The sequence below is a fragment of the Columba livia genome, chromosome 5 (assembly GCF_036013475.1).
Source record: "Columba livia isolate bColLiv1 breed racing homer chromosome 5, bColLiv1.pat.W.v2, whole genome shotgun sequence".
Taxonomy (NCBI): Eukaryota; Metazoa; Chordata; class Aves; order Columbiformes; family Columbidae; genus Columba; species Columba livia.
The window spans coordinates 40165973-40193624 of NC_088606.1; the positions used below are offsets into that span (position 1 = coordinate 40165973).

A 27652-nucleotide genomic window follows, 5' to 3' on the forward strand; every position below is an offset into this window, starting at 1 on the left:
GTTGTCCAGTTACATTGTTCTTCTTTTCATGACCCCAGAAATTTCAGCTGAATAAGCTGTTTTTCATTTTCTGTCATATACCCCCCTCGGTCTGCAGGCCCCAGGTGAACAGCTGTCACATTCTGTGGTGATGAAGCAGCATATGTTTGTCATTTGTAACCTCCCAAATATGCGCTGAGGAAATTTTTTTTTCAACAAGCTTGCTGAATACAGAGTTTTGACTACAGGTTTTGGCCCTGATGATGACTTTAGGATCGAGACCCTGAAACAAAAGTTCTTTTATCTGTTCGCTGAATGCTCCTTGCCAAGTTCAGGCTTTAGGAACTAGTTGAAGATAAGTGTCTTGGAGGCTACCTTAGGGGGAAACTTCTTCATTAGTAAAATGACTTTGTTTCCTTGCAAACAGATATTGCACAAATGCGAGCAATCATATAAAGGATTTATTTTAAAAGCATGGCAAAGACAGGATCTGATGCTTGCCAATGTGTGGCAACCTCCTGCTGAGAAATTAGATGTGTTAAGTTAAAATGGTGACAGGCTAGAAAGGGCTGGTGTGAAAAGAGGAAGGACTCCTTTTTGCACTGGCAAAAAGTTATTTGGGGTTTTTTGAACGTAATTTCCTGCAGAACAGAAATGAATATCTGAAACTGTAACTCGGTACGTCTGTGGCTAATTGGTATAACTCTGGGCAATCATTCCTTTCAGCCACATAGCACTGGACAGAAGACAATGGAGGATGGGAAGAAAAAAGCTGGAGAGGTACTTCAGTTAGAAATAGGATGAGAAGGATCATTTAGCTTAAGATTAGCTTTAAGAGACTAATAACCTAGAATTTAGATTTGATGCTGAATTCTGGCCAAGGTACTTGTTCAACAGAACTGCAATCATTTATACTATTGTCACAGACTAATGGCTTCTATTGAGAATTCTGTTGTTGTGAACTATGGATATTCGAGAAATATCCACATCAAGAAAACAACCTGCGCCTGAGTGTACATACAGTTAAAATATTGCTGGGGCTTTGTCAGATGAGAGGAGTGACTCTTGAATTTTATCAGAAGAGGTTTTGTATGTAAGATACCATCTTTTAAAATATGCTGTTTATTGCTTTCTCACAGGTGAGTGACTCACTTTGAAAGATAAATCCTGAAAGCAGCAGACTTGCTGTGATTAAAAATCAATGAGTAACTACTTCCCATATCTTTTAATTTTACTAGTTAAAAAAACCCCAAACCCGACGCTACAATTCTTCTCTTTACCTGTAGAAAGCAATCTGGTTGCATTCCTTGAAGGTGCTTTTGTCCACAGCCTCATCTTGGACACTAGAAAGAGCAGATAAAGAAAATGCTTAAATGTGTTCACCAAACACCTGCTCAATGATCAGGTGATGGAGGTCCTCCTCAAGAAAGGCAAGATGATGCAGACAACTGTGGTAACATGAAATGTGTTGGACTTCAAACTATTGTGTTTGTAGATGGGAAGGATTTCTTACACATTTAGTTGCATGCTAAACCATTTCCTTTTAAACTTTGACAAACTGGGCAAACAATTGAATCTGTGACTGACAGAGTAGAATTTCAGCATGAGTAAATTCTTGGGGCTTTGCATTTTGAAGCCAGATCTCTCTCTGCGGTCCTTATATTACATAATACATTCCAGTAATAAGAATGGAGAAAGAGGCAGGATCGGCAGAAAGGGAGAAACGCTGCACCCTTCTACTTGCAGGGGGACTGATGAGAAGTGAGGCTTCTGGAGTCCCTGCTGACAGCTCTGTGCTATCTCTAGGCTTGATATAACTTTTATATCCAGTAGATAACAGTAATTTTTTGGCTTGCCTGAAAAAAAGGACTGTCAGTAGTGTTTCTCATCAAAATACTTCCCACAACATGCTGAGTTCTGACACACATAGACGAGAATAAGGTGTTAGGTAGAATAGAATAAGGTATTAGCACTGGCAGACAAAGAGCTGATGCTCACAAAATACTTATTAATTATATATATTGCAGATAGCAGCCATAAACACTTGGTCACAAATTCTGTGAACTAAATAGACCTAGATTACTATTAGAGACCTCACAGTAACCACGTATTTAGGCAATTTAATCCTTCCCGTTTTGGCCTGAAGACACCAATGCACTTTGGGGTTTTCACACCAGCTCTGTGTGACTGTTGGCACATTTGGCACCTCCAGCGCTGCAGCCTGTGCCCGAACGGACCCGCGCGTTGTCACATGCGCTCCCGCCAACCCCTCCCCGGGCAGGGGCAGCGGAGACAGCACCGCCACGGCCCCACACGCCTCCCCGCCACGCCCGGCGGGCTCTGGGGTCTTTCCGGGGCCGGGCCCGCACCCCGCCGGCCCGGCAGCGAGGAGAGGGCCGGACAGCAGTTACCTGGCTTCCCCCGGCGTAATCGCCTCCATGGCGGGGCTGTCCCGAGCGGCCGCCGGCGAGGAGCAGGGGTGACCGCCCGGCTGCGGCGGCGGGGCCCGGGGCCTCCCCAGAGGGACGGGCGGCAGCCGGGGACGCTCCTCCCGTAACAGCCTCGCCTCGCTCGCGGCAGGTGCCAGCGGCCCAGGCGCAGCGCCCTGTCAGCGGGGAAGCCGGCGGGCCCTGAGCGCGGCTGAGCCGGCGATTGGCACCCGGGGCGGTGACAGCCCGGGCTCAGCCGGGGACCGGCTCCGCCCCCCGCGCCGCTCCCGCCGGCCCACGGCAGCCGCGTCCCCCAACGGGGAGCGGAAGAGGCGCGGCCAGCGCGGCGGCGGCCTCCAAGCGGCGGGATGGCGGCGACGCCGCGTTCCGGGAGGTGTCGGCCTGAGGCCGTCCTGCTGCGGCTGCTGGCAGTGCTGCTGCTGGCGGGTGCGGCGGGCGCTGGGCAGCGTTCCAAATGGCGGCTCCCAGTGTTTATGGTGAGTGCGGGGAGGGTGGCCGGGGCGCCGCGCTGGGGGCTCTCTGCCCCGCAGCCGCTGAGCCAGCGGGCTGTGGCGGCGGTCGGAGCGAACGGGTGCGTGGCGGGGGTGAGAGGCTGTTGCTGCTCGGCTCGTCCACCTAGACGGGGGGAAGACGGGGGAACGCCGCGGGGTCTGCGGGGCGATTGCGGCGGGACTGCGGCCTCTTCTGCCCGCCGTTCTGCGTTGTGACCGGGGCCTTCCCCTCCTGGGCCGCCCGTGTGTGGGGCCTGACCACGGCCGGGGCTGGTACGTGGCCGCGGCGCCGCCTGCCCCTCTGCCAGGCATGAGCCCGCTTCGGCGGGTCAGCGGTGGCCGCAGGAGCAGGCGGGCTTCTGCGGGAAATGGTGTCGGTGAGCGGTGGGGGATGCGTGTCTTGTCAGGTCTGTGTTGGGGCGGCTGCCTCCCCGGCTGGGGCTCGGCCGCCGTGGGGCCTGTACGGAGAGAGGTGCCCCGCGCCCCCCGTGCGGGGTCTGGCGTCGGGAGAGCTGGGCCCCTGGAACCCTGAACCGAGAGGGACGTAGGGCTCTGGGGAGGTGAAGGGATTTCCGGCACTGCTGTCGTGCCGTGCGTGGTTTAAGTTGTGTGGAGAAAAGCTCTTTTGCCTGACATGAAACCACCTTTACTAGCCTGTGAAAGGGGGTAATGTACGTTTTGTGTGAGGCTCTTGAGCTTCAAGAACAAAATTAAAGGGTCACATTGACCATTCCTGTTGATTCTTGGAGCAAATATTTTTTTTGTTGTTGTGTGGTGCAGACCTTCTCATCAACATGAAAATGCTAATCATTTCAACAAATGCCAAAGAAATTGATTCAGTTTTGCAGAACAAAAAGCCCCAAGCCTCTCAAGCCATCTTTAAGAGTAGGTTGAAGGGGTGGTGAAGCATGACTGGAAAATCCAGTAAGGCTGGCTCCTGATTTGGCATTCACTTTCATTACTGTATCAGCTTGAAAGTCTGAGTGAAAGATTATGTTTACTGAAGCTTTATGACATTAAGCCCACTAATAAATTTTCCTTTTTTTGTACCTTTGCAGGGGAAGAAGTTTAATTTTGGGAAGATTCTTTTCAGCAACACCACCATTTTCCTGAGATGTAAGTGGTTACAAGAGATTAACCTGTTCTCTCTGCTGTTTGACACCATCTGGGACTCAAAACACTGAGAAGTGTTAACTGTGCTGGTTGGAGTGACAGCTAATCTCTTAGCACTGGATGAAAACATAACTCTGATATGGTTGAGTGTGTTTGCAGCCTTAAGCTTCCCAATTGTGATCTGTTTAGGCTGTAGAAGGAATCAATAGTTCTGTGCAGGCCCTCTGTGGAGAGGGCAGGATGGGCAGAGGGAGCACTGTTTTATCTCGAATAGCAGGTGATAAGGTGTGGGATGTGCCAAGCCCTACTGTGAGGTGTGCTTTCCCTGTTTAACATATGGTAAATTCCTCTAGCTGGAAGATCTGGTGCTGGGTCAGGGGCTATTTGTATTGCAGAGTGACAGGAGGCAGTGCTTTTTGAGGCCCTGTTCCTTTTCAGCCGTGTTCTTCTGGGAGAGGTAAGGGAACGTCATTGCATGCTATGGCAGAGCTCTCGTGAGAGCTGTTATTTCCTCCTGATCACAGTGTGTGAATATGCTACAGAGCAAATGTTTGCAGAATTCCCTTTTGTTCTTTCCGTTTATTGCTCTGGCGGGGACTGTGGGTTATGTAGGTTACTGGTCAAAGGAGAGTTTCTATAAAATACCCTCTTACCTGTGAACATGAGGACAGCTTTTAGATGGAAGTGAGATGATGTAGGTGACTTGTGGAAGTGACAAGCTGATTTAGAAGGTTTGACATCTTTTCTATCTACTTTGGGGTTGTTTGCACCAGTTCTTACTATGGTGGGGGGGAAGCTGTTTGATCTCCAGCTGTTAATTTGATAGTTACGCAGGTACAATGCTGGTAAATGCCTTTATACGCTTGGGTCAAACAAGGAAATAAAAGTCACTTTAGAGATGATTGGTGGGATTAGTGCCTTTGTCACTTCAAGACAGTTGCTACAGTGATTGTGCTCTTTTTTTAACTGAGAAAATGACAGTATCATGAGGATTAGCTGATGCTTCTTGATGAAATTGCATATTGTTGTGCTTTATTATGTTCTTAATTTATCGATTTTTCGGGTTTAATTTCAGATGCCAGGCCTTCATGGGACAGTGTTTAAAATGAAATTTGTTAAAATGCCTACATTAACCCCACATGAATCTGAAATAGGAGGGTAGTGTTACAGTGATTTATTAGTGATGGTCCATCATATCAGGGTTAAGTTTTTCCCACTTCTCAGGCATAGGTCAAATGCTGAGTTTTGTGGCTTGCAGAGAGACAATTGCAAGTGTCTGCATAGAAATCTGATGCTTGGGGAAAAGGAGATGGGGTTTGAAAGAGCATTGGGAGCTCTAGTAGGTATTAGGCTTTCTTTTCTGAAGTTTAATAGGGATAGTGTATTCATACTAACGTGGCATCTAAATTGTGGGTCCCCTCAGTGAAGTGTGTGATAAGTCTAATCATGAGCTGCACAGCTGAAATAGCATGAGAAGGAAGGAACGAAGGCATGGAAAAAATAATATTTATTTGTTACAAAGTTTGTGGCAGATTTGGCAGTAAGAATTTGATCTCTGAGCTCCTGATGTAGACTTCAACTACACTGTGCAGTCAGCCTTTAAACAGGCATTAAGCCTTAAAATTCTTTAGTGAAGACACCTGTTTTACGTACCAGGGCGATTAAAAGATTTACATTAAGTCTGGTAATGAATCACTGAAAGAGGGAGGAGCAAAGATTGGAACTTAATTTCAGTTTCTCAGCCTAGATGATACTTGAACTGCATCTTATACTGGGAAGCTGTAACTTCACATACTGTTTCTTTTCTGTCTGTGGAAACTGGTCTCTCTTGCCTCCTGTCTGTTGCCTCTTCTGTCTGCCTTGTGGTGTTTGTCTGGACAACGTGACCCTTTTTGCCAAACGTGTTTGCTAATGGGTCATTCATGTTTTCGGTGAGCACCTGCATCCCCTCTTCCACTTCCTACTTCTCTATTTCTTCTTTTCACTTCTTGATTTTTTTGATTTTTGATTTTTTGTTGGTATGGTGTATTGGTATCTGATGCTTTCTACTTCTGATTGGGAAGACTGCCACTGGTGTTTAGTATTGTCAGTAATTAATTTATTTTTTTTCTGTTACTTAAGTGCTATTCTAGAAGGCATCCAGTTTCCTGTTGAAGATCATGGTAGAAATCATGCTATCTGTAAATGAGTACAAAGACTGCATTTGGGTTGAATTTTGATGGTTTTGTTTGAAGGCTAGGGAACTTATATTTCCATGTTGCTGAATTCACTAAATGCCGTGGATACCTTTTCTGTCTTTTAGAATACTTTCTTCCTGTAATTTTGATGTTTGCAGGTATTGGAAGATTGTTCTAGTCGTGTCCTTTTTTACCTGTAGTAGTTGTTACTGCTGAACATAGTTTCAATAATCTTATTTTTTAATAACTAAAAAGGTATTCATAAGGTATTTTTGAATCCCTCCTTTTTAAAAATTATTTTTGGTAGTATTTTTTTTGAGGTGTTCCTCATTTGATCAATTTTATCAGAAGAGCCTTTGTCTTCTAAGAATTTGCTGTCTACCCATGTCACTTTAGTGCTTGTGTTGCCTTTTAGTTTTTGTTGTGCTTTCTCCAACTTCTAGGGATATGTGGATAAATATATGCCTTTTTATTTCCTGCTTACCAGAAGGTGTCATAAAAAAACTCTTTCAGTGATTACATTCCAATATATATATACATATTTTTTTTTTAAATTAATTTTTGGTGTTAGAGACTCAGTTGTTGAATTTTTAGCTCTACATACACTTACTGTAGTAGTGTGTTTTAAAGAGGGATTAGTCAGTTAAGACTCCATGGCAGGGTCTTTTTCTCATTGCATTTTTTATCTGCGGTGGTTATTAAAAGCTCTGTACATGTAACAAGTTTGTGGTTGTCTGGTCCGAGATGAATGTTGCCTGTGAAGCTGTGGGGACTTCTTAGCCACTAGAAACATGCTGGCAACTCCAAAGCGCTTTGCCATCTGTTGATGGGCAAAACCCAAACATAACCATCTCAATGGCTCTTCCAAGACTCTGAATAACTACTGCTCATTTTGTTTACGGGTGAAGATTACCTTCTTAATGTCAAATTTTCTTCATCAGGCTTTAGTTTCAGAATGAGATTTGAAACACAGAAATCACACAGTCTTTCCAGGGGAAATAGCCTTGCATTTCACTTCTAATGCATGTTGGTTTTTAATAAATCAAGGCGAAAAGTTGTCTTATTGTTTTTTTAGGTAGTATTGCAGCTTTGGCAGAGTGAGCTAATGTATGAATGGTTTGTTTAGCTTTTGGGAGTGGGGATGAATGTTGACTTGCAAAATTGGTGATGGTATATTTACATTATCTGTGCAAATAGCCCTTAGCATTCACCTGTTCCTAGCTCTACCTGCTGTGCATCCCACAGATCTTGAAAAGGGAAATACTTTTTGTGTATTGTAATCACTGGGAGTCACTGCTGTTCTCCTCTTGTTTGGTATTTGCACTTGATGAAATATCGCTGATTATCTTGACAACAGGAAGTTTCCAGATGATCTTCAGCTCTTTAATAGAGTTATATAATGTTAAAATTGAATTCTGTTTTCGACATGCTTCTTTGTTTCACTGAACAGTAATGGATAACTTGAGGAAAATGTTTTTCTATTGTTTTGCTTTCATTTTTGTGTTTAAAATAAATTTAATTATGGTAGTTTGGCACAGAATGGGAGGAAAAGCATGGCGGGTAGAGGGTGTCTTACATGTTCTTGGCTGTGTTGTGTTTTGTTTTTTTTTTTAGTTGAAGGGGAAGAAAAATCTTGTGATCCCTCTCAAAGGTACAATGTTACTTGGTACTTAAGATATTCTGACTGCTACAATGAAGTCTTCAACTTTGGGGTAAGAATTGTGTGAAAAATCATGGGTTATGATTTTTAGGGGTAATAGATCTGAGAGTGAGGGTATTGGAGGTGTCACACTTGTGTCCTCATTGCTCTTTGGACCTTTCCTCCACTAGAGGGTAACAAATTTCTGAATCATTGGGAATGGAAAGGAACTGACCCACAGCTTGCCAGAATTACTGACTTTTCTGGGTTTTGGGGAAGGTGAAAGTGTTTGTCAGTATTCTTCTAAACCCAGAAGCTTAAAAAAATGCATCAGCTCTAAAGTGACATGTGAATTTGTGGTTGATGAAAATGTTATTTACAACAGTGCTTAATGACAACAAATGGAAAAAAAATGAATATTTTCCTATTTAGTCTAAACTCTGTTCTTTGTGGATGCACATTGCAAGAGTTACTCATTTGTACAAAATGTATAGTTTTTCCATCAAATGTGGTAGAACACAATTGTGCTTTTTCATGTGTAATACCTTTTCCATGTTTACTTAAAATATTAGTTATGACAGTTGTAACTGCTAACCTAACGCAGTACTGAGGTATTTAATGTAATAATGTAGTGTTTGTGTAGACTGGGTATTAATTCTTACTCAAAGCCTGTATGTTGGTGGTTGTGTGGGACTTTTTTGTGTTTCTTTTTGTTTGTTTGTTTGAAGAAGAATAGTCTTGTGTGGTCTTGATGGCCTTTATCCTACTAAATTCTGTTCATGAGTGTGTGCAGATAGTGTTCTTGAGGTCTTGCAGCTGTCTACTGAGATAAATAATTTGATATATTGGATACTAACCAAAGTTCTATTCTATGCTTGGCAGGATGAACAGGCAGACTACTATTTTGGGACTACGTCTGAGGAGCATCCGGGCTGGTCAGGATACTATGCTACGTCTACTGTCATCTTTCAGAATTGCTCTGAGCTATTCAGGCCTCAGGTATGGGTAGAAACTTCAGTTTGCTCTCTTCTCTGATATAAATATACAGAGAAGGTGCTAGTTCTTGTTACATGTGTTAGCATCCTGTGTAAGTATCACTGTAGGTTGGGAGGTACTTGGTTTTATTTGTTTATGGCAACCAAACTGCAGCAATGGTTTCTTAATTTTGCTTTACTTCTGTTTTGCTATTCAACATCTGGTCCACCATGGGGGAAGAAAAAAAACGCAAACCACTGTAAACTTCAGTGCTTCTTTTTGTTTGTGGTTCTGTGTTCTGAATTTGTTTCACTTACAGAATGCTACTGTTAGTTGAATAGGTTGTGAGTCTCAGGCAGGTGAGTGAAGCTCCCACTAAATTTAAGTTGATAAAGGACTGGCATTTTTTGCTCAGACAATGTTTATTTATAATAATGGAAATAAGATTGTTGAGAAGTGGGTTACTTAAGCACTGATAGCAGGTTAAAAATGAAAAATAAGTAGTGCTAAAATGTGCAATGGAAGAGAGAAGACAATGCAAAACAGCATAGGGAAGTAAGTAATGTGCAAACATAAGCTCTACACCAACTGTATATCACCAGGTGAAACTCTGCAATCATACTAATGACAATACCCATATAACATGCTGTATTTTTAAGTGGTGTACTTAAGAATTCAAGGCAAATTGTGCAGCTTGCATCTGTATTCAGCCATTCCTGATTTAGGCAAAGGGTTGCAAATAGCAAATACTGGGAAATGTCTTCTAACTATTGAACCTAGTGTTGTGGTTTGTTGTTGTTGTTTTGTTTTGTTTTTTTAAGAAAAGACATACATTAAGGTGACTTGAAGGGCTTTTATAATCTGCATGCCTCTAATTCCTTTGATATGCAAAGATGGCTTGGAAGGGTTTTAAAAACGTAAACTGTATGCTGCATCCTGGTTTAATAATGAGAAGTGTGAGTTCTACTTTTACATGGTTTTATGTAATAGAAGAGATCTTGTGGGTTTATCTGTGTAATGTGAACTCAGGCTTCTGAACTGAATGTTCAGGTTGATGAAACTGGAGTTATAAAAGTCTTAAGTGACTTTTCCTCCAATTCCTTTGAAAAGTCTTTGGAAATTTTAGCAAAATATATTCTTCTCAGGTATTAATTTCTGAAGTTTCACAGAAATGTCTCCTTTTGATTGTTCAACTTTTTTTCTTGTGGCATAGCAGTTTCACTAGATTTCAAGTCACCGTAGTTGAGGAAAGTTTGCGAAATCTGTATCTCTAATAGGCACCCACTCATCTAGAGACCTTTGTTTGCATAGACTGAGGCAGAAATCTCCAAATCCTGTTTCTGACTCTGTAGGCTTTATCTTGTAATGGACATAGCCAATAGATTCATATTTGGAAAATAAGATTAACTTCACTATGGTTGTGTTTGTGGGTCCAGTTCTGAAAATGAGACACCTGTTGTCTGAAGGGAGGAAAAGCAAGTCTCAAATGACAAAACATTAAGTATTCAAGACTCCCTCCACAAATGAACAGTCGTTTGATTTGGAAAAATAAAAGCTCTCTAATAGAGCTGTTCAGAGAATCCTTCCTTATAATCAAGTTTACTGGAAGCTGCTCTGGTAATGTCATGTTAATATGAAGTGTCTATAAGTGTTGTACTTTTCTTATGTCTTGCAGATTTTATATAAAGAATTTGTTCATCCAGAGCCTCTCTCACCGGAGAAACAAGAGGTAATTTTTTTTCCTTCCAATGAGTGAGTATAGGCATGGAAGAGATAATTTTGGCATACTTATTTATCTATTTTTTTCTTTAAGGGCTTAAAAGGGAAGGAGAGTGGAGGCAATGACACAATGGTAGCAGATAAAACTGTATGTATATTGAACAGTCTTAATTTGGGGGTTTTTGGGTGTGTGTTTTGGGTGTGTGTTGTGGGGTGTTTTTTTTTTTTTTTTTTTTATTTTATTTTTTTTTATTTTATTTTTTTATTTATATTTGTTTGTGTAACAAATTACTGGTAGCATTTTTGGTGATGGAGCAATTCTGGTTTTTTGACTAGTGTTTTTTTTTTTTAGCTTGAAACTAGATAGCATTGTACGGAAGGTACACCACAATCTAAGTGGTGACTAATACTTAGAGATTACATTTGGTTTAATCTTTACCTATTCAGTCTCTTAAAATACTATACCTAACAATTTCAGTGTTTACTTTTGATTTGCAAATTTTTTTTATATTTTTGTTACATGTGATGTTCAAGCCTTAACCAGGAATGATTGTCTACTTCAAACTGAATGGCCTGGATGACAACAAAGAAAATCTGTTTAACTCCCTGTATACTTACAGGGCCATTTACCTTAAAGCTCAAACATAAATACTTGTGCGTGCAATTGTGAAATAATGTATTAATGCAACAAGAGATGGAGAGATTTTAAGATAAAATTGGCATATAAAAAAAATACCAATTTTCTTGTAAATTGACTGTGATTTTAACTAAGTCTTTTCATTTTGGTCAGTAGCAGCTTTTTTTTAAGTAAATTCTGTAGGCTTTAGGTCTTTAAGTCAAGAGATTTCTTAAAAGAAATGCATGCTCTTAATACTGAAATTTTTTTTGAGAGGCAGTTAAAAAAAAGTCTTTGTGGTAGTTGTGCAGTGGTTATGTGAGTGGCATACATGTAGACAGTCTTAATTCTAACCTTAAAGCTCTTGGTAAATGTTGCAGTTTCTGAGATGGCTAGAACTACTTCAGTCATGGAATTAACAGTTCTGCATGCTGGAACTCAAAAAACTCTCTCTTTTATGGTGCAAATATTTATCTGGGCAAGGTCTTCTGTTAGTTCACTGGCAGGGTTTGGGTCTTACAGGCATGAGAACTATTGCAGGGGCAGTAATAGTTTCCACAGGAATTTACTACTATGGAAATTTACTTCTCAGCTACTTCTATTTTACGTTATAAAATTCAGCCTTCACCAGGGAGCTGAGTTATATGTAGTTGTGCTGTTGCCAAATAGTTGATTTCAGGAGGAAAGTAGTATCTCCATGATGGTCTTAATGGAAACAAGGAACAGGATGCTCTGCTGAACTCTTTGTAGCTTTTGCAATACCTTTGAGATGACTCTTGCAGTAAACCAGAACTAAATTTGCACATAGGCCCTCATCACCTCCCAAGTCTGTAAGAATTCTTCTGGATTCAACAAAATTTTAAGTATTATGTCTAATAAATAGATTTAAACTTATCTATCAAATATTTATTAACAAGTTGTAGGCCTAGGAAGAGGTGACCTTTGTTTTCACATGGAAGTTATCACACATGTATGACATCTACTTCTGCCTTTTCTGTGTCTTCTTGACTATGCGCTGTCTACATGTAAACATTTTATTTTCAGGCAATGAATGCTGTTATGAAAACTTGGCGAGATGGACCATATATATTTATTGTGCAAATTGGATTTGCAACTGTGAAGGATTCTAATACGAATGTTAAAAAAATGGAAAAAACAACAACTTCCTCAGATCAAAACAAGCCTTTCACAAGTAAGATAGCTGTTGATGCAGCAAGCTAAAATATAGTGCCATTTTTTATGTATACCAGTCTAAGTGTATTCTACGGCCCTTTTAATACATAATGTATGGTTTATGTGAAGTGAATAGTGTCTTATGAAAATAAATGTATTACCTACTAGAACTCTTATCATAAGAAAATAGGTGATTGTTGGTGTCTTGGAAGATCCTAAGGCTGTTGGTCTGTCAGTTTATTGATGGAAGAAAAGAAGAATCCCAAGCAGTTCAATTTTGAGGCCTGGTGTTGTGTTTCAAAGATGTCTAGACCAGCACAGTAATTTATATGAATAATTTCAAATCATGTAGAATACAAAGATCACAATTGTCACCTTGAAATTATATTATTGTAAGTTTGAAAATCCCCTTTAAAAATTAACTTGTGTTTGTTTTGGAGCTTTCCTGTTACACGTGAATCTCCAGCACAAATTATTTTTAAGTACTGCCATGAGCGAGTTAGTAGTGGAACGTATAATTTTAATTGCGTGCTACTAGCTGAGTGTGCTATGAGTCTTAACTTTCTTTGATTAAAGTGCAAGTGAGAGTTAAAAACTGTGTGAAGATGTGGAATTTCTTATGCTTGAGTAAAAATCAGTTAAGTACTTCTTCCTTTTGGTTATTGTTCAATTTGGTTATTGGATTGTCTTTTGACAGTGACGGTGGAACTGAAGGGGCCATATGAGTATCTCTCACTTGCAGACTATCCTCTCATGATTGTAAGTAAAACAGCTTGTCTTTGACCTATGAAGTTGTCAGTTAATTTTAATCTCAAATATTCTCCTTCCATACTTTAGGAAACACAAAGCCAGTGTCTATGAAGAAATAATGTAGTGCAGAATATTTGTGGGGTTTTTTGTTGTTGTTTGGTGTTGGATTTTGTGTGTGTGTGTTTGGTTTTGGATTGTTTTTGGGGGGGGAGAGTATTTTTGTGTATGGTGTGGTTTTTTGTTTGTTGGGGTTTTTTTTACTAAATACAGGGTAGGGAAAACAGATTTCAGATGTTTGCATGTGCCACTAATGTTGTCATTCTCTGGGTCGTTTGACTTGCTGCCTGCCAGTTTGTAGTTCAGTAGTTATCAGTATCATTAGCTCTAAACTGAGCAGTTTTATTAACACTGTTTTTCTGCTTCGCTTGTATCTTGGAAAATTTGCTATTCTATGCTTTTGCTTACAGCCAGCCTTTCATTTGTCACTGCTTTCTTTGTTCTTTTACACCTTAATATTCCTTCCTCCACCAGCTGTCTTACACCCTATGAGGAGGTTCTTAATACTGCCCAGCGGTGAAAGCATAATTGAACTACAAAAAGCCAATCCCCTTTTAATTCAAAGGAGTTTCTGACTTGGTTGCCAGTTGCCTCTGTCAAGAAGGCTAAGAAGATAAAATAACTTAAATATTTATGTAGTGTAGGCAGACTTCAGCTGTGGATCAATAACCAGTAAGGTTTCTAGCCTGACTGTATTGGCAAGAGTGGCCTGTAAATAGGAGAGCCTGATAGAAGTAAAAAGCCTCCAGCAGCAATGTTGACATGTAGTATATGGGTGTGAATATCCCCATGTGTCAGGTCCAGAAAAAGGTCTCTGTCTAAATGTTTCTGTAATGGAGCATCTGAAGTGAACTAGGTCCTTACCCTTTGAGCTGAATGGATTAATCAGGTCTGAAAATCTGTATGCATCAATAAGCTGTTCTCCTAAGGAAGGTGTTATCAGTTTGTGAAAGTTTCAATGCATTGTGCAGCTAACTTCAATGCTTGCTTGGTTTAAAAAAAATGCACCTCTGCAAGAGGAGACTACTTGATAAATACTGTTCTATATTTAAGCTATGTACTTCCTGCTGTTCGTTTAATGTCTTACTCTCCTTATCCCTCTTCTTAATCTCAGTGTCCTCTGTGAAAACTTAACTTGCTCTGGTATGGTGCTGTCATTTAGAAAATTCAGCACTGACTAGCATTGTCAAGCTTATTGTTCACTGTAGGAGATGTATACCCTGAAAGTTCCTCTGAAGCAAGTAACATTGGACTGGAAAAAAAAAATCCTGCAAAATGATAATATTTAAATGGATATCTGGGTTTCCTTTTAAATTTCACATCTTCGGTTGAGCTAAATCTTGGTCAAAAATTGAGTTTGCTGGAAATAAACTTTTGAAAGAAATTGTCAAATTGTTTAAACAGAGGTATTACAAACAACTAATATCTCTGTTCTGGTCTTCTGGGGAATGGTGTGTAAAGATAACTTGGAAGCTTATTTGCAGAGTACTGTAAAGGTATGATGAAGTTAGTAACAGAATAATATGTGAGAAGGTGCAGGGTTTCTAGTACTCAATGATTTGCCTGAACTCTTATTTGAGTTTTTGAAAGCTAGTAGCACTTGATATCTTCCATAGAAAAATTGCCTGTGATTAAGTTGGCAGGCTAATCTTCGAGAGAGAAATTGCTCAGAAATTCAATTACTCTGTTTTCTTTTGTTGGCAGCGAGAAATTAGACTGTCATGGTAAAAGAATCTAGAGAAGACAAATGAAACAATGCTTGTTTCTAGTCTCAGCTCTATATAAAAACTTGAAAAGCTGCTGTACTCAGGGAGAAAATAGAGCTGTCTTACAGTTATGGAATAGAAATAAGGCAATTATTTTTCTGGGTCTAAGGTTGTTATTTCTTCTTTTTGTGTAACAGTTTTTCATGGTGATGTGTATTGTGTACGTATTCTTTGGGGTTCTGTGGCTCGCGTGGTCTGCATGTTACTGGCGGGATCTCCTGAGGATCCAGTTCTGGATTGGTGCTGTTATCTTCCTGGGAATGCTCGAGAAAGCAGTCTTCTATGCAGAGTTCCAGAATATCCGCTACACAGGGGAATCTGGTAGGTAGCATTTGCAACTTGCAGCTTAATTGATGGAATGTAGCACTAATGGCTTATACTAAATCGGAGTGACATGCATATTAAGTGTATGATTACTTGAGGATTGTTTGAAAACAAAGAACAGGGAACCAGAATTTCCGCATTTTTTTAATATATTGTAAATGTGATGATCTGTGCTTTCCTAGAGCTAAAATGCTGTTGCTTCTATGACTCCCGAGTGTAGTGTCTTGGGATATAAAATGGTACATTCTGCAGAGTATTCACTGCAGTGCTGGCTTGAAGTTTAAAATAGGGCTTCTGAAGTGTAGCTTTTAATTAATTTCTGACAATTGGTATTGGCCTTGGAAAGAGGCTTTGAAACTCCTTGCTCACCATGACAGCATTGCAGATGACTCTTGGTATTCAGCCCATAGTCTGACAATCCATCTTAAGTGATTATCCCCACATAAAACTTCGGGACTTTGGTTTTGAGTTTTTAGGATGGATACATTCAAATGAAACTCTGCGAGTAAAACTTTGTTATGACTTTGTTAATTGGCCACAGCCACAGTATAGAAGATTTGGATTGACTTGTTTGGAAGATCATCCAGGCTGATCTTATGTATAAATGTTTTATGGATCATTTATTCTTCACTTTCTAGGGATGTAAATATTTTTCAGTAGCTTTTTTATGTGAAGTGACCTACCTTTTCAGAAAGCTTACTCCAGATGTAGGTAATAAAAAGATTATTACACTTTATAGCCCGCTTTCTGAAAATAATGATGTCTGCTCTCATACTACAATTGCATGCAGTAGTTAAAAAAATATATTTTGATAATGTAGCTTCTTCTTCTTTGCTTTTGGCAGTTCAAGGAGCAGTAATACTGGCAGAGCTACTATCTGCTGTGAAGCGCTCATTGGCTCGAACTCTGGTCATCATAGTCAGCCTGGGATATGGCATAGTCAAGTGAGTAATTCTATTAATAGGTTTGTTGTGTTCTGTCAAAAAGCTTTTCACTGTTGTTTTGTAATAACTTAGTGCAGTATTCATCTCCCTGTACTTGGCTCTTAAAAGGTAGGTGCTTTAGTTGAGTGATGTAAAGGTCTGGACTTCTACACCAATCAACAGAGACATACAGTTCCATACGGTGATTGCTTTTCTTCCCACCTCCTTTTGTGTACCACTGTTGGGTAGGTTTATTAATGGCTGTTGAGATACTCCATTGACTGGAATGGGTGCTTTATATGCCTGCCTTCTGGGTAAGGAGGAGCTTGTAGAAATAGGGGAGGTCAAGAATCACCAGTGGGGAGTGGATCTGGTTTAGGAGGCTCCTGCTGCCAAGATTGCTGCTCATTTGTCTGTCCCCAGCTGTATTCAATGGTAAAACAATGTGTGGTAGTGGAAGCTTCTAGTGAGTGTGGGTGCGCTGGGGGAACTGGTGGGCTGCAACTTCTTGAAACGGTCATAAAAAGCTAAACAGGTTAACTAGAAAACAGGACCGTTAGCTGTCTTTCCTTTAGTCACAGCATACCATAAGACAAAATGAATGGTAAGCTTTGAGCACCATAATCAAACTATATCTGCATGTAGAAGTGGCTTGTCACGAGGACCTTTTATTCATATGCTTTATGCTAGACTCGAATTGATGTGACTTCACTTTTTTTCCCCTACTTAATCTAAATTCCACTTTTTTTTTTCTACAGGCCTCGCCTTGGAGTTACTCTTCACAAAGTAGTTATGGCTGGAGCCCTATATCTATTATTTTCTGGCATGGAAGGTGTTCTTAGAGTCACAGGGGTCAGTAATAACTACTTGAATTCTCCCATATGCCACAGATACTCCTGGCTTTATTTACTTATGTGCTAAGGGAAAATTCTAGGACTGTGCTGGAAGAAGGAAATAGACAGTGAAGTAGTTCAACTCTGAGACTGTAAATATGGATTATTGACAACTATTTTATTTTCTATTTATCTGGATGTAATTCTGTGTACTTTGAAATAATTCTAAGAGTTTAGTCAGGTTTCAGACACTATACTCTGCTTGGACCCTTATGTCTAGTATTTTGGGTTAAGTGGAGCTAGTTGCAGACACAAATGTACATCTTGGGTTACCTGGCCATGAGTCAACAAACAAACAAAACAAAAAACCCAAACCGCAACAACACAACCAAATCCAAAACAAAGAACACCCAACCACCACCACTTCAGTTTTGGAGGCTGTACCTGGGGAAATGCATGTGAGTGATGCTGTTACTTGGTTCATTAAGAAGTGCATCTTGGGTTGTAGATTTGTTGTTCTGTTTTGGTATTTTGGGATGAAGTATTTAACATGACATCTATTTGGTACTTTTTCAGTTTTTCTATGACACTGTGGCTCTGATAGCAAACTTGGCCCTGTCCATGATTGATGCCTGTATTATTTTGTGGATATCCTTTCATAAACTATAGAGTGTCACATGCTTATTCACAGCTTATTATTTCTGCCTAATACTTGAAGGAATAAAAGGTGATTTGCTTGTTTCAGTTGGGACTTTGACAGTTTTTGATGCACACACAAAGGCAATTTTTGCCACTTTCAGTCAGTGTTATGGTTGCTAGCGCATAGTGCAAAAGATTTAATTACTACATCTGTAATAAGGTGACTGCTAGCTTTCTGTGATGGAAGTGGTGACAGCACATCATCACAGCACTCTCCTCAGCAGAGGCTGCTTTTGATGGTGCCAGGTTGACTTAATCTGCAAAACTATTTTTTATCATGCTGGTGGAGGACTGAGAAATGATAGTATGGTATTGTCAGTTCCCCTCTGTGTGTTGGCTTTAACTCTTGGTTCAAATTCTCTGCTTTTGTAGTAGAACTCAGAAGCATTGTGGTGGAGTATTTGTGGTTTCTTATAAAATAGCCTGACCCTTCTCACTTCTTCTGTACCTTTCAGTTTGTTCTTATTGGCTCTCTCTTTGTCTCCAGGCCCAGAATGATCTTGCCTCCTTGGCTTTTATTCCCCTGGCTTTCCTAGATACTGCCCTGTGCTGGTGGATATCCTTCACTATTTTACTTGGTGGGGTGTGTTTTCTTTCAAATTTGTTGTTTTTTTTGGGGGGGGGAGTCTTTTTGGCTGAACTTCTTTTTAAAATCTTCTCAAAGTATATGTTCTTCCTACTTCTGGTAAAGTTAATAGAACCTATCTAATTGAGTGTTCAGGTAAGCTTCTGCTACAGGTAGTGCAAGTAAAACTAGGTAACTAGGAGATGTGTTAGAGCAGCTCCTGAACATAGACTGGTTAAGTCTGTCATCAGTCTCTGTTGAAGTATGAAATTAATTTGTTCTAATGCAGCACTGTAACAATACCATATTAGTAGCATTTGGAGAACAGACTCAGTTTGTTTTTGGGAGAAGCTTTCTTAGCAACATCAAACCTAAAATTCTTTCTGTAAAATGTGAACTCATCTTGAAGTTGTTAGGTGACAAAATGGGGCAGTGTTAACTTTTTGGTTTCTTAACATAATACATCTGAACAACCATAATCTTGTGTGACTTCAGCAACTGCTGTCAAATGCCGAACTCTAAGCCATGTATAGCAAAATCCCTATGAAGTGTTTTTAGTGAAAGTCAGTCACAAAACTATTTAAAGTGTGAATAGCTTGCTGCCCTGCCATGACAACCCCAATTCCCTCTTGTTGTGAGGTGTATGTACAGTCTAATGGGATTTTAACTTCTAGTTCAGACTTGATTTTCCATTTATGAGAAGCACATGTGACACTTTCCTGGAGGAACAAGCCATAGTCCAAAATAGGTGCTTGGATACCATCTTTGCGTGACAAGACTTCTAGGTTTAGGTGACTAAATAACATGGAAAGAATGGATCCTGCTCTTTGACATCTTTGCCATAGGATGAGCTTTTCTTCTACTGAGTCTGGTTTGTGTTTTTGGAGGGCTAAGTGTGTGAGTGGGAGAGCTGTTGGTCATAAGATCTGTGTCCTCCTAAGTCTGTGACCAGCTTGTCCTTTCAGAGGCTTTCCTTGACTTTCCATACATATTCATCAGCTTAACTCAAACAATGAAACTGCTAAAGCTTCGAAGGAATGTTGTGAAACTCTCTTTGTATCGGCACTTCACCAATACGCTCATCTTGGCAGTAGCAGGTAAGCAGAACATTATGTTAATCAAATAAGAGCACTTGCCATTTCCATATATGACTTGACTTGATCACTAAAGCAGATATTTGAGTTTGGTGGTTTTCTGTAAATGCAGTCAAAATACCTGGTATTTCTAACACTTGATCAATTTCTAATAGTGGGTCTATGCCAAGTGTTATGTTGATACTTCAGAGGCAGTGGATTATTAGTCCTGATGTTAGTAAGGTTGGTAGTTCTATGCAGCTCCTCTAACAGAGGAAGCATTCAGGCAGACAGATGGTTCAGTTACTTCAAGGTCGACTGTATTTGTCAGCTGATACCATGACACCATGGTTTGGAGGCCAGCTGAAAGTTAATATAAGAATAGTGAGTGGGGATGAGGAGTTGGCTAAATATCTCATACTTGATTTATGCCTTGTGTCTCAAAAGAATTAAGAGCAAAATATACTTGTCTGTGTGTAAATTACTGTATAAAGTCAGTGCAATAAATCAATCACTTGTTTTCTAAAACTAATAAGTTGGATTCCAGGAATTCACTATTTAGGTCTTTGCCTTTTGTTTGAGAAACACAGTCCTGTTAGCAGTATATTTGGATTAGCATATGTTGTAGTAATAAGCAGCTTTTTTGTTTTAATATTGCAGCATCTATTGTATTTATCATCTGGACTACCATGAAGTTCAGGCTGGTGGACTGTCAGTCGGTGAGTTTGTATTGAATGCTTTCTGCAGTTGCTGTCTCTTGATAAATTTACATTTGGCAGTGTAAGATGCGAGATTGGGCATTCTGGAACAGATTTTTCTGTGGATTGTGTCTAGAGTAATATACCATATGCTAAAATTCTTGTGGACAATGAGCCTCTTTGTGGGATGCCTGTAGTTCACCCTTGGAAAGAGCTGAGGACACAGAGTCTCTTTCTTAACTTTTTCTACTTGTGCTACTGTTTTCCTTGACAGGACTGGCAGGAGCTATGGGTGGATGATGCCATCTGGCGTTTATTGTTTTCAATGATCCTCTTTGTCATCATGATTCTGTGGAGACCATCTGCTAACAACCAAAGGTTTGACTTTTCTTACCTCTTTCTAAAAATACTGGTTTTTGGGATTGCTTGTTTATCCAAAGAAGTACTGGCAGGTGATTTTTAGTTGCTGTACACCAGTCTGTAAGGATATTAAGCAGTGTGTTTAGGGGCTTGAGGAAAACTAGGTGTAGGAAGTCACGTAAGTAAAATTAAATCTGTTCTTGGTGGTGAACTTATTCAAAAAGAAGTGACTTAAACTTTTGATTACATAGTTTAGTGTAGGTCTTAAAAACAATGAACTACATAGAATAATCACGTCATGTGAATGTTAGGGTAATAGATCTCTTGGGTGGCAAGAAGTATTCTAAGATGGCTTTCATTCTTTCCCTCCTGAAGGTTTGCTTTCTCACCACTCTCTGAAGAGGAGGATGATGATGAGCAGAAAGAGCCAATGTTAAAGGAAAGCTTTGGTAAGAGACAGTTTTTTTTTCCCACCAAATTTTGGTGTTGGAGAGACACTTCTGTGGAGGGAGTTCTCTTGTTCTGTTGCAACAAGTTCATTACTGCTGTAAAAGCAGAGTCGGTGCCTCCCCGTTGCCATTGATTTATGCAGTTGTAGAAGAAACACAGGTTTTATGTTTAGTGTTCACCTTGAATGTTTAATTCTGTGCTTTTCTGACGGCTCCGAACACACTCCTAACATTGTGGTTGCTTTACCATATCAAATATGTCAAGTCATGGGTTTGGATCCAGTCATGATAACAAGGATCTCTTGGATATTGTTGCTGGACACTGGCTTAGTTTGCAGTTCTCTGTTAAAATCCAGTTTAAGAATTTTCATTTATTATCTGTTTTCTGAACTCTGCAGTCGTCTTCATTTTCCATACAGGGCCTAGTACAGGAATGTCCACTGTAAACAAATGGATGAATATGAAATTACATCTGAATGAAAGAGTCCTGCTCTATAACACTAGGTTACATCTTTCACTCTTCTCACTTCCCTCCTACTATAAAACCCTCTCTTCCCTTCCTCCTAACTCCCTACTTTGTCTATTGCCCTTGTAACACTATTGTGTAAAAGATTGCGTGACATATCTGCTGCTGCTCTCTGTCCACAGATCAGTCCTGTGGGTATAGATCAGTGCTGTTTGACTTGGTTAGGAGCTGAGGAGTGTGCCATTGCTTAGGTGCGTTTGCCAAATCAGCCGTACCTGGCTGTCTGTCAGGCTGGGAGATGCACATTGCCTTTCAGCTTTGAAGTCAACCAAGCAGCTGGTCAGCAGTCAGTAGGTAAAATAAATTGTGGGAGCTCCATGTGTCTCAGAACAGTTGAGGCTGGAGGAACCAACTGGAGGTCATGCTGTCCAAAGCCCTGCTCAAGCAGTCTCACCTAGAACAGGCTGCCCAGGACTGTGTCCAGATGGCTTCTGACTTACTCCAAGGATGGAGATTCCACAGCCTCTTTTGGGCAACTTTGGTTTTGGGTTCTGTGCCACTTATGTCTGGCTTAAAACAAAACAAAACTAGAAGTTGATATTTCCTAGGTAAGACTGAAAATTCAGGAAAAACTAGGTACTCCAGCTGTTACGAAAAATACTGCAAGCCTTTTAAAGGGAAAGCACTGTCTTAATGATTAACTCGTCTGTCTCTTTGGATTTGAAGACATATTCTGAACACTCACCAGTTTCACTTACAGTATATGAACAATTATAGTTCAGTTATACTAATCTTTTTTTTTTCCTTTTCAGAGGGAATGAAAATGAGAAGTACAAAGCAAGAACCAAATGGAAATGTAAAAGCAAACAAAGCTGTGAGTATCCCCTCTCTACCTCAAAGGATCTAGATCCGTCTCTTGTTTGTTTGCCCCTCAGTACTAGCTCACAAATATGCAAAGTGTTCAGCCTATAAATGTGAGTTTCCTGGTTTGCTTCAGAATGGGAGTGGACCAAAGTATCATATGTTTACAGTACTTTTGAAAAGAAAGTAAATACAGGTTTTTCATCAAATTTCCCGTAAGTGCAATGGAGTCTTTAGAATTCAGTCAGTTCTTTAGGAATGTTTGTACAATCCAGTATAGAGAGAACTGTATAAAGTTATACTCTGATAATGAGTAGTACATTATTTTAAGAAGTTTCTCAGGCTGAGAGGGAGGCTTAGCCATATTTTAAATAGATTAATTGCCTTCTAATTTTGAGGTTTGTGATTCATTACTTGAATTGAGCGATGTGTATATTATTATGTACCTACCAAAATAGTTTCAGTGGAACATTTTAAATATATTTGCATTTTTTCAATGTGGCTTATAAGCAGATGTGGTTTCACATTCCGGTAGGAGGTAGAAAATGTCTTGGAATCTTTTCATGGAATTCATGCATAAATTTGAAAGTAGAAAGGACCTGTAGGAATTCCTGATAATAGCAGTAATATTTTTGTTGTTAACATGTTTTTTTTTTCTCAAAGGTTGGTTGCAAGTATACTGATCTGAGGATAACATGAAAATAAAACTTTTGGTTTTGGGGATAGGAGATCAGAGAGGATCGGTTCTCCAACTTCAAAACAAGTGTGCTTGTGTTGTGAATTATAAAGTACTCATTAGATAGAAAAGAGATATCCTGACAGCAGTTTAATTTACCGTTGCAGAATCTCTCTTTTAATAATAATTTTTCAGCTAGAACATATTCTAAAGATATGCGGTTCTTTTGCGGGAGACTAAACTAGATTATGTAAATAACTAAAGTGTCCTGAGGGCCTGCTTTGCCTAGTCACCATTAGACTATCAGAGTTGACAGTAAGTTACACGTGGTTTGGGTTGTCATTGTTTTTTTCCGTTGGAATGTGTTTTCTATAATTCAGAAATCAAGTTGAAGATGTGTTTGTGTTGGTTGTGTGGGTTCGATTGTGTGATTTTTGGTTTGGTTTGTTTTTTTTAACTTACATTATAAATACATTGGTTTTTGTCAAGTAGGCTGAGAAGAAAAAGGCTTGCCCGTGATGGCATTTTGGGAAGACTGACTCTTTTTCGATTTCGTTTCTGTATTTGTAGCAGGAGGATGACCTGAAGTGGGTCGAGGAGAATGTTCCTTCATCAGTGACAGATGTGTGAGTATTTCTATGGTAACAATAAAAGCAGGTTCCTTGGACACAGGAACACAAGTACATTAGAATGCCTTATATGCTGTACCTACATGAGCAGATACTGAGTTCAGTCTGGAGCTGGTCTCTGACTTTTTAGCGTGTTTCTGCTTGGCTTTATGCAATGTGTCAGACTTAAGAGTTCATGCCATTTGAACGCATTCTGACTTAAGGAACATGGTCTCTGACTGTGAAACCATGGACTGATTTGTTTGCACTTCACTGAAGCTAAAGCTACGTAAATACAGAAAAAAAAAAAAAAAAGAACAAGCAAACCCTTGCCTTCTGTTTAGAGCCCTGAAAATTCCTTTGAGTATCTTGCAAAATGAGAACCACTGAATAATTCCATTTACTTCTCAACAGTATTTGCAATGTCTGAGTCATTTTTATGCTTCTGGCAATATAGTCAACTATGTAGGCAGTTCATCTCTATTCTGCTTTTAATAAGTTTTACATCCTAAAAATGTTAGTGTCCGTGTCTAAATTTTTCTAGCAAAACAGAAGTTCATAGATTGTGTTCACAAATCTGAACAGATAATTTTGGCAGAGGCTCTGGATTTAAGTACAAAACTCTGCTTGAAGCTAAAGATGAGAAACCAGGGGAAGCTTCAAGAGGATGAAAAAGTGCTTTTTTTCTCAATCGAATTTGTTTTTCCCAGTTCTGGTATTTCTGTTTTGAAGAAAGGTGGGATTCCTTTAGAAAACAAGGACTAGATTGGTACAAGGTAGGAAAGGGCACTTTGAGGTAGTCTGCTGCAGAGTCTTCTGTTCTTGAAAGTATGTTGATCAGGGTTGCAAAGAGATCAGATCCCAATACACAAATGGAAGGTCTGTTGTAGCTGCGCAGTCTGTGGTACCAGTGTAACTTGTTTAATTTCTGGGATGTATTTTTTACAATACAGTCCCAAATTGTAAATGTCTTCAGTCTAGTTCAGTGGTGCTTATGAATGATGTAGCTCATTTCATGACGACTTGGAAATCGTTCAGCTGGTAATGAGGAGCTTAGGAAAAAAAAAAGTATTTTAAAACTGTGAAGGTCATCGAGGATATTCCTTGGGCTCTTCCTCTTTTGTGTATCTTTCCCTAATTTGTTTGTTTAATCGGAAGGTTGATCTTCATTATTTTTCTCCTGTGCCCTAAAAAGCTTGAAGTGCAACATAAGGCTGAAAATGATTGTCAGTAATATGCTTGCAGTAGGTTTTCAATTCTCTTAACTTTTTTTTTTTCCCCCTCCCTCTGCAGTGCTCTTCCAGCTCTTCTGGATTCAGATGAGGTCAGTAAACAGATCTTCAGTTCAAATTAGTCTTCTGACATGCCAAAGGAGTCATGAGTCAGCTGTTAAGGACTTGGCTTGTTAGAACTGGGCTCTCTGATCTTGCCAGTGCAGCAGTAAAATACTGTGAGGTGGGGAAGGACAGTGGGGACAGCCATTATACAACTTCTTAGAGTACAAACACATTCTAAATACATATTTTAAAAGAAGTGGCGTATCTGCTGTGCAAGTTGGACTCCTAACTTAAAATGCATATGTATGTGCATTTGTTGTGATCAAGCATACCACCTTATTTCTCAAAAATGGAAACCTGTTGGGGAAAATGACAACACTGGTTATTTTATTTTCCAGGAGAGAATGATTACACACTTTGAAAGGTCCAAAATGGAATGAAGGAGAAGCTTTTTGTTATTGGAAGTGGAGACACCTCTTTTAAAGTTGCTTGGTGGATCAAGTGCATCCTGCTGATTTGTTTCTTGATCTCGGCCTTGGAAGTTTGATGCTTTATTGTCATGAGGGCGTCTTGCTGTGGAAGAGGCTCACAAGGACATTATAAACCTTTTGGAAATTTGAATTTACAAAGTTGCTGCAAGTTTGGATTTTTAAGCAATTTAAATGTGTACTATTCCAGCACCTTCTGTAACTTTTCAAATATTTAATCTGTGAAACTAAAATTCCTAATGTCTGCTTGAGGAGTTTATATTTCAATGCTACAGTTGACAATTAGAGGTGAACTGCCTGTACATTTTTGGGGTGAGGGTGGGGACAGAAACAAGCACTGAAGAAACAACGGACCTGTTTTGTGGTAGATAATGGCTATGCCATGTCATGCGTCCAACATGAATGAGAGGTTTTTAGAGAAGCTCCTGTTAATGAAGAAAATTAAAAGATGCCAGAAAGGAAATATTTAGAAAAGTTACAGTGATATGAGTTTTTAACAAAATCAAGTGCAATTTTATTCATAACACTGTGTAAGAAAGATTTTCTATTTTAAATGCCATTGACTATAGGTAACAGCTACATAGAGCTAACATGTGCTGTTGTGGCACATCTCATTGCTGGCAATGTGGTGGATGCCTGGAAAAATTATTTGCCCCTACCTTCCATGTGTTGCATGATTTAATTAATAAAAAAAAATAAAACCAGCAACAACAGCAAACAACAAAACTAACAACCACCATTGCCAGACCCACTCCTGCAGTGCTGCACAAGTGCTTGACTACTCATGTTAGGAGATATTAACCACACTTTTCAGCAGAACTTTTCTCCCTGCACATGTAACATCTTCCACAGAGAACTGTGAGAAGATGACATTGCTTTCCAGAGGGTGCAAGCACTGCTTACCTTACTTGAAGGAGTCTTTGATGGGACTATACCATGCTGGGATAATTCTGTTCCTGGTGTCTGTTTAGAATTGCCTCCCATGTAGGTGATTGATGATAGGCTTTCCTGTCCCATTTGGTCCCTGTGGCCAAGAGGTACTCTGAGATCACTGTGTTTCTTTCCAAGTTGACAATTTCTGTTCTATATAATTTCTTTTTTATTCTCCTTTTCAAATGAAAAAGAGCTTTTGGACAGTGTTCTGTTTTTATTCTGTCCTTGGCTGTAGAGGCTTCACTTGCAATAACTTACACATGGAAACCCATTGTGGATGTATGACAAAAGCTCTGATTCGGGTTCACAACCTTACAACTGATAATGACCAGGCAAGCAGGACAGCTGGACTTTTGGGAGCTGATGTGGCTGCTGCTGGAATGGCACAGGGAGTCAGCTTTTCTGGTTTGTCACTTGTAGCTATGTCAGCAGAAGTGAACATGTGCCTGTACTTTGTTCATTCCACTGTAAGGTCTGGTAGCTTGGCTCTAGTTCATCTTTACCAGCAATTTATGCTGAAATGTGGCACTTTACAGTAGAGTAGCTGAGGCACAAGTGTGTAGTATCTTTGCTAACTGTGCCATGGGGGCAGCAAACCCTCAGAGGATGGGCAGAGAAAAAAATCTGTGCCTGTAACACCTCAGTCTGCCTCTACAAGGTTGCTGAAGCTGTTCTGCCATCTCCTTCAGGCCACACGTAGAATTGTTAATTAGCGAACACTCCTAATTTGCTATGCTTAACTGAAATAGATGAAACAAAGGTTACCTCCATGTCCTTTTGGGGAGAAGAAATTTTGTGAAATAAAGCTACACAAAGCTATCTATTTAATGGGTTTTCTTTTTGTTTGTTTGCCTTTAATAAAGTCCTCTTGTTTTGGGTTGTTTGGGGTTTCTTGAGACAAATAGGGGAAAAATGTTCTCTCCTGGAAGCACAAAAGAAGTTTGTATGTACTGTTTAATAAAAGCTAGGCAAAGAGTAGAAAGGCTTACATTGTGTCCTTCCACTTTCTTACTACCTGTTCTCTCATGTGAGAAGGTGTTAACATCCTGACAAAGCTCCCTCACTGTTCTTTAACACTTCATTGCATTCCTGATAGCTCTTTTTTTTGTTGTTAAGCTTGACAATACAGTGGAAATCTGTCGTTTGAAAAGTGAAAGATCTGAACAGTTTAATAAGTTAAAGACTAGAATAAATGTAGTAGCAGTATAGTGCTTTCAGCCTCTAACTACACTGATCTTGGGCAGTCTTCCCTGCTTTCTGCCCTCCTGTCCCTGTAGTAACTTCCATCAGTACTTGAAGTTGTTCTGAATTCTGCAGTGGCTTGTTGCTCCCTTAGATTCATGTTCATGTTTTTCCACTTGTGTGGCAGAGTTTCTGTATCCTTGGAAGGCAGCATCAGCTTCCTAGCATGCAGTGGGCACGTGCTGTAACTTTATTTGTAATCCAATGGAGAACTTGCATTGGAGCCCAGTTCCCACAGTGTCATGTGGGCTATGGCACACACGGGTGCTGCT

General features: G+C 39.9%; 2 protein-coding genes across 11 annotated transcripts in view; one reads left to right on the forward strand and one right to left on the reverse strand.

Annotated features, from left to right (window-relative positions):
* GANC (glucosidase alpha, neutral C) overlaps nt 1-2637 on the reverse strand; it is a 28100-nt gene extending 25463 nt beyond the window's left edge. For 8 of the 9 annotated variants that reach the window (XR_010473243.1, XR_010473240.1, XR_010473245.1 and 5 more), the window contains exons 1-2: nt 2391-2637; nt 1260-1322 (exon numbers count right to left, since the gene is read on the reverse strand). Coding sequence is in view for 3 of the 9 variants with exons in the window: in XM_065065887.1 (XP_064921959.1) it covers nt 1260-1322; nt 2391-2419 (92 nt within the window). In the remaining 6 variants the exon portion in view is untranslated. The remainder of the gene's footprint in view (nt 1-1259; nt 1323-2390) is intronic. The other variant, XM_065065888.1, reaches the window with a different exon arrangement.
* Nucleotides 2638-2653: 16 nt separating this feature from the next.
* On the forward strand, nt 2654-27120 carry TMEM87A (transmembrane protein 87A). Of its 2 annotated transcripts, none has more exons than XM_065065905.1 (20): nt 2654-2905; nt 3979-4036; nt 7825-7922; nt 8732-8848; nt 10500-10553; nt 10638-10691; nt 12204-12351; nt 13030-13091; nt 15043-15226; nt 16074-16173; nt 16911-17004; nt 17562-17633; nt 19238-19346; nt 19983-20041; nt 20295-20398; nt 20756-20829; nt 22108-22169; nt 23403-23458; nt 24734-24764; nt 25116-27120. In XM_065065905.1, exons 1-20 carry the CDS (start codon nt 2777-2779, stop codon nt 25155-25157), a joined length of 1707 nt encoding a protein of 568 aa, XP_064921977.1. In that variant the 5' UTR covers nt 2654-2776; the 3' UTR covers nt 25158-27120. The 2 variants fall into 2 exon arrangements, with proteins under 2 accessions (XP_064921977.1, XP_064921978.1); XM_065065906.1 differs by lacking the exon at nt 17562-17633 and adding an exon at nt 18172-18240.
* Nucleotides 27121-27652: the final 532 nt, after the last annotated feature.